The sequence below is a fragment of the Myotis brandtii genome, unplaced genomic scaffold (assembly GCF_000412655.1).
Source record: "Myotis brandtii unplaced genomic scaffold, ASM41265v1 scaffold1873, whole genome shotgun sequence".
Taxonomy (NCBI): Eukaryota; Metazoa; Chordata; class Mammalia; order Chiroptera; family Vespertilionidae; genus Myotis; species Myotis brandtii.
This window is the reverse complement of record NW_005356956.1, coordinates 89,508-104,135: the sequence shown is the minus strand read 5'-3', so window position 1 is coordinate 104,135 and position 14,628 is coordinate 89,508. Positions and strand designations below refer to the sequence as shown.

The 14,628-nt window shown below is 42.1% G+C and overlaps 1 protein-coding gene across 1 annotated transcript in view; it reads right to left on the bottom strand.

The window, feature by feature from the left end:
- Positions 1 to 14,628, bottom strand: part of AKT3 (v-akt murine thymoma viral oncogene homolog 3) — an 86,257-nt gene that overhangs the window by 60,939 nt on the left and 10,690 nt on the right. Inside the window, exons 2-3 of the mRNA XM_005864513.2 lie at positions 8,753 to 8,864; positions 2,059 to 2,206 (exon numbers count right to left, since the gene is read on the bottom strand). Of these exons, the coding sequence (XP_005864575.1) occupies positions 2,059 to 2,206; positions 8,753 to 8,853 (249 nt within the window). The 5' untranslated portion in view covers positions 8,854 to 8,864. The remainder of the gene's footprint in view (positions 1 to 2,058; positions 2,207 to 8,752; positions 8,865 to 14,628) is intronic.

Here is a 14,628-nt window from a genome sequence, read left to right as displayed (position 1 = left end):
CTGCTGTACTGGCAGCCGTCAGCCTGGCTTGTGGCTGAGCAGAGCTCCCCCATGTGAGAGCGCACTGACCACCAGGGGGCAGCTCCTGCATTGAGCATCTGCCCCCTGGTGGTCAGTGTGTGTCATAGTGACCAGTCATTCCCAGTCGTTCTGCTGTTAGGATCAATTTGCATATTAGCCTTTTACTATATAGGATAGAGGCCTGGTGCATGAGTGGGGGCCGGCTGGTTTGCCCTGAAGGGTGTCCTGGATCAGGGTGGGGGTCCCGCTTGGGTGCCTGGCCAGCCTGGGTGAGGGGCTGAGGGCTGTTTTCAGGCTGGCCACACCCCCTTCAGGGTGGAGGGTCCTGCTGGGGTCCCTAGCCAGTGTTGGTGAGGGGCTGATGGCTGTTTGCAGGCTGGACAAGCCCCCCAGCAGGGACCCTCACCCCATGAGGGTGTGGCCATCCTGGGTAAGGGGCTGATGGCTGTTTGCAGGCTGGCCACGGCCCCCAGCCACCCAAGCTCCCAGTGGAGGCTGGCTGGAAGCAGGTATCTGGGATTTATTTAGTTTCTATAATTGAAACTTTGTTGCCTTTTGCGGAGGCCACAGCCAGCCAGAGCAGGCGGGAAGCTTGGCTTCCTCCATCGCCAGGGCAACCAAGCCTCCTGCTTGCTCCAGCTCTGTGGCTGCCGGCCGCCATCTTGGTTGGGTTAATTTGCATATAATCACTCTGACTGGCTGGTGGGCGTGACTTGGGCATAGCAAAGGTACGGTCAATTAGCATCTTTGTCTTTTATTAGTGTAGATACTCTTTCCTTTACATAATCTCCAACATATCAGTGTGGCTCTTTAGGCTAAGACATACATGTGCACACATAACAAATGCTTAATAAATGTATTCAAATCACATTATAGATTCTAGAATATAAGAAAAAGACTGCCTAGTCCAAAAATTTGGTTAAAATATGAATATATAATTGAAGAGGAATACAAGGAATCCCTCAGAAAAGGACACAGAAGTTCACCCCTCCACCGCCTGCCTCTGGTTCTCTCTCTCAGGGAAGGGAAAGCTCTAGTCTGATCAATTTCTACAACGACTGGGCCAGACAGTGATAGATCACATGACCTCAGAGGTCCCACCATCTCTTCTCTCACTCTCCAAATGCTAACCATAGCTTTGAGTTACTGTAGCCAGAAATCTATATATATAAAGCCAGTGACCAGAACACCATAATGACCAGAATGACTGGTCGCTATGACGCCCAATGTGGCCAGCGAACCAGTCCAATTGGGGGGCGGGGCACCTCCCCCCAGCCGGCCCCACCCCGGATCAGCCTCTCTCACCCTGATCGAGGGCAAGGCGGCCAGACAACCCCCCTGCGACCCTTCCCCCCTGATCGAGGGCGGGGTGGCCAGCCAAACCCCCCACGGCCCTTCCCCCTGGCCGGCCCCACTGCCCATCGGCCTGCAGCCCCACTCCTGATTAAACCCACATCCCATTATGGGGTGGGGCCAGTGGCCAACCTCCTTCAGCCCTTCTCCCCAGCCTGCCACACCCCCAAAAGGTCCCCACCACCCCATCGGCCTGCAGCCCCTCCCCTTGGCACTGTCCCTGATTGTCCCCCCATACCAATAGGGAGTGGGGTTGGCTGGCCACCCTCCTGCAGCCTCTCCCCCTGTCCAACACCACCCCAGATCGGCCCCTCCATCCCAATCAGGGGCAGGGCCAGTCATCCAACTGCCTGCGTCCCCTCACCCTGGCCAGCCCCAGCCCTGATGGGCCCCCACCACCCTGATCGGCCCATGGCCCCTCCCCCCAGCTGGCCCGGCCCTGATCAGGCCCCAATCAGGGTGGGCCAGCCAGACAACCCCCCACCATCTCCTCCTCCTGACAGGCCAGGCCCTGATCTGCCCCAATTGGGGCTGGGCCATCCGGACCCCACCCATGCACGAATTTGTGCACTGGGCCTCTAGTATAAGATAATAGGCTGCCATTTTTTGCAAATTGCCATTTTTAGCATATTTCTTCCATACTCATACATGCGCCAAATAGAGGAGCAAGTCATTATTTCCTACCTTTCTTTTATGATGGGTTGCAGAAGCATCCATCTCCTCCTCCCCTATATTATCAATTTGTGAGGTTGGACTGCAACAACTCATCCTCTCCTCCTCTTGCCTCTGGAGTCTGTCTGCTACGGCCTGAATAGCTTCCGTCCATTCTTCCCTATAGATCAAGTGCAAATTCTCATTAACAGAGGATGGTAACCAATTCGAATATTTCCTTTTTATATGAAATATATACAAATAAAGTCTCCATGATAACACACACTAATTTGTGAGGTTGGACTGCAACAACTCATCCTCTCCTCCTCTTGCCTCTGGAGTCTGTCTGCTACGGCCTGAATAGCTTCCGTCCATTCTTCCCTATAGATCAAGTGCAAATTCTCATTAACAGAGGATGGTAACCAATTCGAATATTTCCTTTTTATATGAAATATATACAAATAAAGTCTCCACGATAACACACACACACACATGCATGCAAGCACGCATGCGCGCACACACACACACACACGCTCATGAACACATTCTCCCACGCTTACTTCACATACACACACACACGCACACACACACACACACACAGGCTCATGAACACATTCTCCCACGCTTACTCCAGTGTGGAATTAATCCCAAGAAATTAATTACAGCATAATGTTTGTAGTAGCATTTATTTGGAGGTATGTTAAGAAAAAGAAGAAAAGGATTATAAGAAAATTCAGTTAAAAGTACTTTAAAAGTACAGTTACATTTTAATTGTCCGTACACATCTTACTTACAAAGTAAAACTGACCCCCAAAAGTTTGTTGCACTTATTGTTTTGTTTAGCTACTGTAGTCATCATTGACATACTCAAGATCTTCACTGTAGTCCAACAAAAGTTCTAAGAAAAGGTTTTCAAAGCCAAAACCTTTCACTGTTCCCAGATCATAGGCAAATTTCTTTTTTTTTTTAAATGGCAGGCATAAATTGTAGCTTAATTAATAAGTCTCTTGAGCACTAATATAAAGCTTTTAGTTTTTGACAGTTGTCTCATCAGATCAAGGATCATTTATTTCCATATAAGTTTTAAAATCAACTTATAGATTTCTTAAAGTCCATTAGAATTTTCGATGGAATTGCATTAAATCTATAGATCAGTTTGGAAGGAATTGCCATTTTAATAAATTAAGCCTTCCAATCCATGAATATGGTATAGCTCTGCATTTATGTAGGTCTTTAACTTCCCAGAGCAATGTTTTGGAATTTTCTGTGAAAAGGTCTTGCATATCTTCAATTGACTTTATATCTAAGTATTCTTTATTGTCCAGGGTTTTGTCAATTTAATTTTTTTGCTAGTATTTAGAAATACAGTTGTTTATTGTACATTGAGTTTTAACCTCCAGACTTACTAAATTCATTTCTTACCTCCAGTAGCTCTTATTTTTCTGGATTTTGTAAACATGTAACCATGTTGTCTACATGTACGGGCAGTTTTACATGTGTTTGTCTTTTTCCTAATGTGTTTGCCTTTTTTTTCTTTTTCTTGCCTTATAATACAGAAGATCAGACCATCAATACAATGTAAAATAAAAGTGGTGCAAGCAGACATTTTACTTTATTCCAGGTGTTAAAGAGAAAGCATTGAGCCTTAACCTTTGAGTATTGCATAAGCTGTAGGATATTTTTTTGGTAAATACCCTTAAGTTGAATAAGTTCCCTTCTCTTTCTATTCAACAGGGTTTTTGTTACAAAGGGATGTTGACTTTTGTGAAATATTTTTTCTGCATCTGTTGAAATAATCATGTAGTTTTTCTCCTTTATCCTATTAACGTAATAAGTTTAGTTGGATTATTTTCAGACTAGAGGCCCGGTGCACAAAATTCATTCATGGGTAGGGTCCCTACGCCTGGCTGGTGATCAGAGCCGATCGGGGACTTCCGGCTGCTGGCCAGGGCCTCCTCCCTCGGTGCTGGCTACCAGCCAGCACCTTCCTTCATTCTGCGCCGCCCCCTGGTGGTCAGCACACATCATAGCGAGTGATAGAACTCCTGGTCTCCCGGTCAAACTCCCGTGGGGGACACTTCGCATATTAGCCTTTTATATATATAGATGCTAATGCAACTGAATTCTTGGGATAAACTCCATTTGGTCATGGTGTATTATCCTTTATATATATATTTTGTAATTCTATTTGTCAAAATTTTGTTAATAAATTTGGCACCAGCCCTAGCTGGTTTGGCTCAGTGGATGGAGCCTGTGGACTGAAGGGTCCTGGGTTCAATTCAGGTTGCAGGCTCGACCCTTGGTCATGGGTGTGCAAGAGGCGGCCAATCAATGATTCGCTCTCATCATTGATGTTTCTATCGCTCTTTCCCCTCTCCCTTCCTTTCTGAAATCAATAAAAATATATTTAAAAAAAAGAAATTTGGCACCTATATTTACAAGTATATTGGGCGTATAGGTCTCTCTTCTTATGATAGTTTTGCCTGTTTTCTTTTTTGTTTTTTTGTTTTTTTAAATGAGGGTGACCGTTGCTTTATAAAATGAGTTAGGAAGTGTTCTCTTCTCCATTATTTTCTGAAATAGATTTTGTAGGATTGGTAATATCTCTTTAAATGTTTAACCAATGAAGCCACCTGGACTTGGAGTTTTCTTTGAAAAAAAATGTTTTGCTTAATAATTTAACTTTGTTCATTAATACTGGATTGTTCAAGTTTTCTAGGGTTAGTATTGGTAACTTCTGCCTTCTTTTTTTAAATTTTCCTTAAAAACCTTTCAAGACATTTCCATTGTATTAATTTTGTTTCAAAGAACTAGCTTTGTTTAATTGATTATTCTCTACAATTTTTCTGTTTTCAAGCCCCCTGATTTCTCTATTGTTTCCTTCTTTCTGTTTGTCTCGGGTTTAATTTACTCTATTTTTCTAGTTTCTCAAGATGGAAGCGTAGATTACTGACTTGAGAACTTCCTTCTTTCCAAATATGGGAATTTATAAATTCCCTCTAAGCACTCATTTCACCACATACCACAAGTTCTAACATGCTTTATTTTCACTATCATTTGTTTAAAACTATTTTCTAATGGCTCTTGTGAATTTTGTGTTTGACCCAATGATTATTAAGAGGTGTCTTATTTGATTTCCAAATACTGGGGTTTTTCTTATTATCTTGTTGATTTCTAATCAATTCTACTGAGGGCAGAGACCATATTTTGTATAATTTCAATATTTCTAAATATATTAAGAATTGTTTATGATCCAGAATATGATCTTCTGGTGAATGTATCAAGTACATTTGAAAACAATATGTATTTTGCCACATAGATATCAATTATATCAAGTTGATTGATAGTGCTATTCTATTTCTATGTCTTTGTTGATTTTTTTTTGTCTAGCTTCTCTATCAACTGCTGAAAAGAATTTTAAAGTCTCAAAATATGGTCCTGGGACTGTCTATTCTCTTTTAATTCTGTTACTGCATGCATATATATTCATAATTGTTATATCGTAGAGTTCAACTGATGCTTTTAACATTCTAAAGTGTCCTGGTACTCTCAGGTGATCCATCTTATTTTGTAATTTCATATAATATAGCAAATCTATTTCTTATATTTACTGTTTGCAGATCTTTTTTTCAATCTACCTGTGTCTTAAAGTTCATCTCTTAAAGACAATACATAAGTGGGCCTTGTATTTTCATCAATTCTGAAACTCTCTGCCTCTTACTTGCAATGTTTAATCCATTAATATTTAATGCAATTATTTATAGGGTTGCACCTGAGTCTACCATTTGTAGAAAATACCAAGTGTCAGCAAGAATGTGGAGAAACTGCAACTCCTATACACTGCTGTGAGAATGTCAAATGTTGCAGCCACTATGGAAAACACTGTGGAGGTTCCTCAAAGAAATAAAAGTAGAACTACCTTAAGATCCAGCAATCCCACTTCTGGGCATTTGGCCAAAATAAAATGAAATCAGCATCTTGAAGAGGTATTTGTACTCCTATGCTCACTGCAGCATTATTAAAAATAGCCAAAACATGGAACAACCCTAGATGTCCATTGAAAGATGAATGGATAAAGAAAATATGGGATAAGCATAGGATGGGATATTATTATGTGCTACAACATGAATGAACCATGAGGGCATTATTCCAAGTGAAATAAGCCAGTCACAGAAGGATAAATATTGTATATGGTTTCATTTATATGAGACATCTAAGGTAGTCAAATTCATAGAAGCAGAAAGAAGAATGAAGTTTGATATGAGCCAGGAGAGGGGGAAATGGGGAGTTGCCATTCAATGGGCATGGAGTTTCGGTCATGCAAGATGAAAAATTCTCGAGATCTACTGCAAAGTATTGTCCGTAGAGTTAATAATACTGTACACTTACAATTTGGTAAATTTCATGCTATGTGTTTTTAATCACAATTTAAAAAATGTGCTAGAAAAGCTAAGAACATTTTGAAAAAATAGCAATAATAAAAGGCTTGCTTTATTGAAAGCTAAAAGTTTGATAAGGCTTCTCTAATTAAAACCATGTGGTCCTAGTGCTAGAATAACAGAAATATCAAAGGGGAGGGGAGGAGAAAAATACTAAAAATACAAGTATTCAGGCATAATCAGTTAGAAGAGAATGGATTATTCAATAAATGGAGGTAAGACAAGAAGCTCTTCTTTTGGAAAAATAGATTCCAAACTTCTATGATTAATGAAATAAATATAAGATTTTAAAAGATAGATTAGAGATATTTAGTTTGCAACAGGTAAGTATTTTAGACTGGAAGACAGAGTAGAGAAGATAGAGAGTTTTTCTAGATCTTAATACATCTAAGTCTTCATTAATATTAAAGTCATATGAAATATCCAAACACCAGATTCTAGGTAAATTCAGGAAACAAACTCTAATGCAAATACAAATATGCTGTTTTTCATAAAACTGCTTTCTTCTAGTCATAAATGCAAATGAAAACTGATTATACAGAAAAGTAGTATGATAATATTGCAGGAACAGCAAACTAGTTCAGTCTTAAGATATGACTTAAGTCCAGCTTTGCGAACACAAAGGCAAAATGAATCAAGTTAGATGGGATGTTATAAATCCATGAAGACCAATATTTTCAAAGAATATATATTGCCATGGGAAAAATCCCATTCATTCAACAAGTCAATAAACACTGTATCGGCCCCTGGACTGTACGCTAAAAATAAAATGATGATCAAGGAAGACATCATCCTTGCCAATCAAGAATCTTATAGTCTACTGAACAAGGCAGGCAAAGATTATAGTAGTGGTATACCAGATGCAAAAGGTCCAAGGAGATAGGGAAGTATATAGCAGCGGGACCTACCTAGTCTACCAGTGTCAGAGGTTTTGTAGGAAATGTAACATTTTAAGCTCAGATCTGATTTCATAGGAATTACATAGGAATGAGCTCAACCATAGTTATGGGCTAGCAGTGGTCGGCAAACTCATTAGTCAACAGAGCCAAATATCAACAGTACAACGATTGAAATTTCTTTTGAGAGCCAAATTTTTTTAAACTTAAACTATATAGGTAGGTACATTGTTATTAACTTAATTAGGGTACTCCTAAGGCTTAGGAAGAGCCACACTCAAGGGGCCAAAGAGCCGCATGTGGCTCGCGAGCTGCAGTTTGCCGACCACGGGGCTAAGGTATAAGCAAACGGAAGACTCAGCATAGATAAATGCCCAGGGCAGATGGGGGTGGCTTTGGAGGGAGGACACACAAAATTGTATGTGTACTGAAGGCCTAAATACATCTCACAGAATAAGACTGGAAGTGTATAAAAAAAAAGCATCAGTCCTTAACTCTGGTTATAGAATCAGATTATGAGTAATTTCTAGATCTTTCCCATTTTTCTTTCTTGTCTATGTTTTCTGCAGCAATATACATTACCATTTTTGTTTATTGGTCAAAAAAGTATTATTAAAATAATACTTCACTATTTACTAGATTTTAGGGGGAGGTTCTGAGGTTTTTTTTAATCACACAAGTTTCTTAAGAACTAATTTATTCATTTGGAAAATAAGCTAAAAAGATTCAACTTCACAGAGTTGCTGATTTGAGTCAAATATGGTAACATAGGCGCAGGAAAATGAATTTGTGCTGGTGGTTGTTGGACCTAAGTCAGTATCAGAGCCACCAGATGAAAGGGAGGGGACTCCAGGAATTATCGGATCAGGAGGATGAAAATGGGGCCCTGAGGACGCTGGGAGCTGGTTGGAAATGTGTTACTCTCCCCCCTTCAGCAACGATGACGGCCAATGCCAGTCAGTCCTGGTCCTTTCTTCCTCACTGAGCTGAGACCCCATCTCAGCATCCTCCTCCCGATACTCCAGGCGGCCACCTGACGGATGGCATGCTACCTGACACCTTTGCCACCTCTGGCCTCAGAATTCTAAACATAAACACAATCCTACAATTCTTTTAAAAGACGTAGCTTGGTTATTAAAAAATGTCTTAATTTATGTTTTAGCTTTTTAATGTTTTTTTTTTAAGAAGTATATCTACCAGAACTTCCAGATATTTTGATTTAGAATGTTATAAGTTACTCATCTCTTATATCAGAATAATAATAATACTTAAGGGACTACAGCATTTTACAAAGGTATTTACATATATTTACAAATGGTGAGGTCAGACACACGGGTTTTTAGATTGACCGTTGCTTTTTCAGAAAATGGGAGAAAAAAATGACTCTCTTACCTTTCCTCTGGAGTATCTACATGAAATGTTCTCTCTATAACAGTGGTCCACTGGAGACATCTGATAATAAATGTGTTTGGCTTTGGTCGTTCTGTTTTCATTAACTGGCATTCTAGTGATAAAATAAAATGTCTCTTTGAATATACTTACATTTAAACCAAGAAACAAGCAGTTGCAAACTATAGAGTTCTATTCTACACAAAGCCACTGAGATCTCTCAGCATTCCAGGGACTACACGGCTTTCCCCCGATACATCCTGCTGCTCTTCCCTGTATCGATACCTTTGCTGTCCATTCATTTGACCCCGATCCATACATGACCACCAGCTGTCAAAAGGACACCTGTCCTCTAAGGTGAAGATCAAAGCCAACTTCTTCCATGAGGCCTTCTATGGAAGACTGACCATTCCTGAATCCCCCCCATATTCTCAGAACTTACTACTGTCTGCCTCATTCTCCACTCAGCGTAGACTACCTTATAGTATTATTATTTTAAGGTGAGGCCTTCTATGGAAGACTGACCATTCCTGAATCCCCATCTCCCCATATTCTCAGAACTTACTATTGTCTGCCTCATTCTTCACTCAGCTTAGACTACCTTATATTATTATTATTTTAAGGCATCCTTATCTCTCTACCTAGATTATAAGCCTTTTGATAGTACATCCCACCTGTAGCTTTTTAAATATGTTTTTATTGATTTCAGAGAAAAAGGGAGAGGGAGAGAAAGAGATAGAAACATCAATGATGCGAGAGAATCATCAATCAGCTGCCTCCTGCATGTCACCGAGTGGGGACCGAGCCTACAACCCAGTCATGTGCCCTGATGGGGAATCAAACCATGATCTCCTGGTAGATGGGTCGATGCTCAACCACTGAGTTACACCGGCCACGCCACCTATAACTCTTATTAATCACAGCCCGTAGAGCCAGTCAGTCACCAAGCGATCAATTCTGTCAAGGAATATCTAGGAAGACTTCAAAGAAAAGGACAATAGTGCAGTGGCTAAAATATGGGTTCTAAACCCAGTGTGTCTGGATTCAGTATTTTTCCTACCATGAACAATGAACCTTGCAAGTGAATTAAGGCCTTTGCTCTTCAAACATTACTTAAGAAACAACAAGAGTACCTGTAACATACAACTAGTATGTGGAGAAATAATAAATCGATGTAATCCTCAGCATTGTGTGTGACACATAAGGTTTCAATCATGCTAGCTGTTAGCTTTAAGGACTGGATACGCGGTATCAGACAACCACAGGAAGTACAGTTGGCTTGCGTAACGATACTGCTCTTTTGAAAGAAATTGACCCCTGGTTGAAAAGTTCAACAGTGTCTTGTCCGTGCTTATCCTTTTGGTCCTATCTCCATTATTAGCAACTATCAACTGCCATTCCTACGTCTTTATGGGACCAAGTCATCAATCATATCGAACCACTCTTTTTATATAACGAAAAAAATCACATTCTAAATCAATACGTTAAAATACAAAAATGACACTAAAATGAAACAGGAAAAGTGGTCTCGGGTTGGGATTTTTGGAACTATCTGTGCCTTTCTCTCCGGAAGTGTCTGGCTTTGTTCAGATCTGGGAGCATCGTCTCCGCCCGGAGAATGGTCTCGGAGAGCATCCCTCATCTGGTAGCGAGTCAGCGCCGAGAGAAGAAAATAATCTCCCACCACATCCAGGGCTCTCTGCCCTTCGTGCACAGCGGTAACTCAAGAGCTGGATCTGAAGCCACAAAAACTAACACTTCAAAAAACCATGTTAAAACAAGTGAGCCAGTCAACAGAAGAAGTTCTGGGTTCTTCTGTGTTAGCTACAATATGGGCTCAGGAACACACCCCACAGCTCTCTGTAAAATGAAGGCAAACCTGCCATGCTCATGTCTAAACAATCTTATTCTTAAAGGGGACTCCTGTTCTTAAAGGGAATTCTTAAAGGGGATGGTGGTGAATAAACAGTCAATACTTCTTCAGAAGAATATTTTCAATTTAGTCATGTAAAGATTTCCAGTTCAACCTCGGCCGATTTAAAAACAAAAGTAGAAACTTCGGCTAGAGATTCTGAAAAGCTATTAATCAAATGATCATCCATGATATCTCAAACCATTTAATACACACGAATGAAGCAAGTGTCTTACATAAAATGCCAGGGAGCTAACTTTTATTGTATCATAATCTGTGAATACTTTTCAGTAAAGTATTTGTCACACCAGAATTTAAATTAGCTATACTAGTTAAAAATCACCCGAACAAATGAAACTACAAACTAACTTTCAACATCCTGCTGACTTTACACCATTCTGAACCATGGACCACCAGCTTTATTCAAAGCTGTGATTTGTCTGTAAACCTGAGAGCCGACTGAAGAAATGGCAATGTGCCAGGTCAAAAGCCATCTACCAAAAAGAGCTGTTCTGGATACCACGTGTCAGAATTTTATTCAAAAAAATTAAATTTTATTTCAACATTAGTTTTATTCTTTTAAAGTAAATTCCACTAACAGTGAATGCGAAAAACAAAGGGATGATAATCGGTTCCATTATAATTAAATCACAGACTGTAATGCGAGTTGTGAGCTATAGCAGAGGGAGTTTAGTTTGAAGCCCTCACTTATAAAATCTCCCTCCTGTCTGAGTCTGGGGCGTGCCGTGGGACCCAGAGTCAAGTCCTCGCCCACCCGCGCGTGCATCAAAATTGCGCCAGATTGAGACCCGGCCGGCCCCACCCCCAGCCCCAACGAGTGGGGGACGCAGACTCAGGCCCCCCAGCCCGGTGCCGGACAAGGGGTGTGGCCTCAGGTCCCCCCATCAATCCCCGCAGGGGCGGGGTCGCAGCCTCAGGTCCCCCAGCCCAGCCCAGCGCCACACAGCCTCAGGTCCCTGCTGATGGGTCGTTACAGCATCAGTGTGATGACACCATTTGCATATTAGCCTTTTATTATTATGATTTCTTTGGAATAGATAGCTTTAAATTAAAAAGAAACTGTCTCCTACAGAATGAAGAACACGGGTTGTCTAAGAGTGTAAAACTAATCTGAAGGAAGATGTCTATTTTGTATTTTTGTACATAAAATTTGAGAACAGTAACTCTTTTATTTATACAAGCACTTTAAAAAATTATAATTACATCACAGACTGTAATGCGAGTTGTGAGCTATAGCAGAGGGAGTTTAGTTTGAAGCCCTCACTTATAAAATCTCCCTCCTGTCTGAGTCTGGGGCGCGCAGTGGGACCCAGAGTCAAGTCCCCGCCCACTCGCGCGTGCATCAAAATTGTGCCAGACTGAGACCCGGCTGGCCCCACCTCCGTGAAGCCCCGCCGAGGGGGGAAAGCAGCCTCAGGTCCCCCAGCCCGGTGCCGGACAGGGGGCGTGGCCTCAGGTCCCCCCATCAATCCCCGCAGGGGCAGGGGTGTGGCCTCAGGTCCCCCCCATCAATCCCCGCAGGGGCGGGGGACGTGGCCTCAGGTCCCCCATCAATCCCCGCCCAGCCCAGCGCCACACAGCCTCAGGTCCCTGCTGATGGGTCGTTACAGCATCACGGTGTGATGACCATTTGCGTATTAGCCTTTTATTATTATGATTATGATGATTGCGGCTATTATAAAAGGGGCAAAAAGCATTTTTTCCTTTTGCTGAAAAGTTTTTACTGTCCAGGGGGCAAAAAAGAAGGGTGGCCAAGGAAGCCCTAGCACATCAACCCCCCAGAGACTCATTCCACGGCTGTCAGGAAGGGGCCGTCACTGAGCCGGCTGATCTGGTGATGAGTCCCATGGGGCATCTGCCCGTGCTCACTGTTACTCTTTTCATCTGCGGGACACATCTAAGAGGTGTTCTATTATTATCTTCCAGTTCATAAAGGAGCTAACAGAGACTGAAACTGGTTAAATAACTTGCCCCCAAACCTACAGCTTACAAGTCACTGTACGAACATTTACCCCCAGGTCTACGTGAGTTCAAATGCCCTGCTCTTTTGGAGAGAACACGCTGTTCAGAAAAATGCCTTTAAACCATCAGGCATCACCTGTCCAAGTTACCTCCCACTTGAAAAGGTGTTTCCACTCTCTCTCTTCCGCACCTGCCCTTCCCTGGGCCCTGCCCTCCTCCCTCTGTGACCCCTTTTCTCCTACAAAGAAGTCAGGGTACTTGTCACCTGATAACATATTTGAGGAGGGAGAGCGCCCCTCCCCACCATGTGTTTGCTCCTGGCTCTGAACACAGCGGAGGGATGGCTAGGGAAGAGGGGGATCCCCCGCAGGAGCCCGAGGTGGCATTTTATTTGTGGGCGCAGGATGCAGCGGGAGTGGTTCAGAGAGAAAGACAATAGGAAGGGGCAGCGGGGACCTGCGTCCTCTTGCTGCTGGTCTCACGCCCTGGAACGCCGACCAAGCCAATGGGAACACACGTGTTCAGTCACGAACGATGGAAAAGTGGTTCCCAAACTCGCACTGGTCTAGCTCCAGGTTTCTATTCTCTCGGTAACAGACAAAGGACAGGATGCTTTTGCTGCTGGCGAATGTGACAAAGTAGCCCAGTGGTCTGAACCATAAAAGGAAATGGGGGGGGGGCGTAAGTTATTACTGTTTATTTCATAAGAAAGAACTTTCTGTGAGTGAAGGAGTAAGAGGGGTGACTAACGCTATGTTCCACTCTAAAAGACGTTTTCACTTTAAGGTACACGTTTCAAATTCTGGCTTTTTAATGATCATAAACTTCACCATGTTGGTTTTAACAGGGGAGACTATTTGTGGATTTAAATTGAGTTTGAAATCACGACATGTTAATGTGAACTTCTCCTGATACATTTTTCTTTAGCGAATAGGTCACCATCATTTGGCAAAAGTACATCTCACAGCCAACACCCTTCCCATCAGCATTTCTCCATCTCGTCCGTCCTCAAAATCCTACCTCTAATTAAACCAACATCTCAAAAGTCTTCCAGAACAACTACTCTCTGCATACCCTCTGCATTCTTCCAATTTTAATTAAAAATACACCGTGGTCCCCCTGGGACATAGTGAACATACAAAATGAATGAGGCCTCACTAACAGAGTCCCGAGTCAGGCAAACATCAAAACGCATCATGAGGCGAGCTGTTCTGTGTTCTTGTTTTTTGCAGTCTAATAGCCATGAACTATTTTTTGTTGTTAAAAAACTCCCCACGTAACATAAAATGTACCATTTTAACCATTTTAAAGTGCACAGTTCTATGGCATTAATAAGTACATTCACATTGTTGTGAGGCAAGTTGGCTTTTAAACATATCTCTTCCTTTTTTCTCATTGTACAAATTCATATTCAAATCATCTATGCTTCCTGTAGAAAAATTCATAAATAGGTACATGGTTAATGTTTTCATGTATATTTCTTTTGTAAGCATGTTTTAAAATGAGACTACAGCATATGGAACATCTCTATATATAAAAGCCTAAGCAACTGTTCCACCGGTAACTATGATGCGCACTGACCACTAGGGGGCAGATGCTCAATGCATAGGCATGGAAACATAGAACAGACTGATAAATCTCAGAGGGAAGGAGGGAGGGAAAAGTCGGGGAGGGTGGGAAGGATTAACCAAAGATTTTATATGCATACGGATTCATGCACCAGTGGAGTCTCTCGGCCTGGCCTGCACCCTCTCGCAATCAGGTTCCCTTTGGGGGATGTTGGACGGCCAGTTTCAGCCCAATCCCTGTTGGGCAGTGGTTCTCAACCTTCTGGCCCTTTAAATACAGTTCCTCACGTTGTGACCCAACCATGAAATTATTTTCGTTGCTACTTCATAACTGTCATGTTGTTACTGTTATGAATCGTAATGTAAATATCTGATATGCAGGATGGTCTTAGGCGACCCCTGTGAAAGGGTCGTTC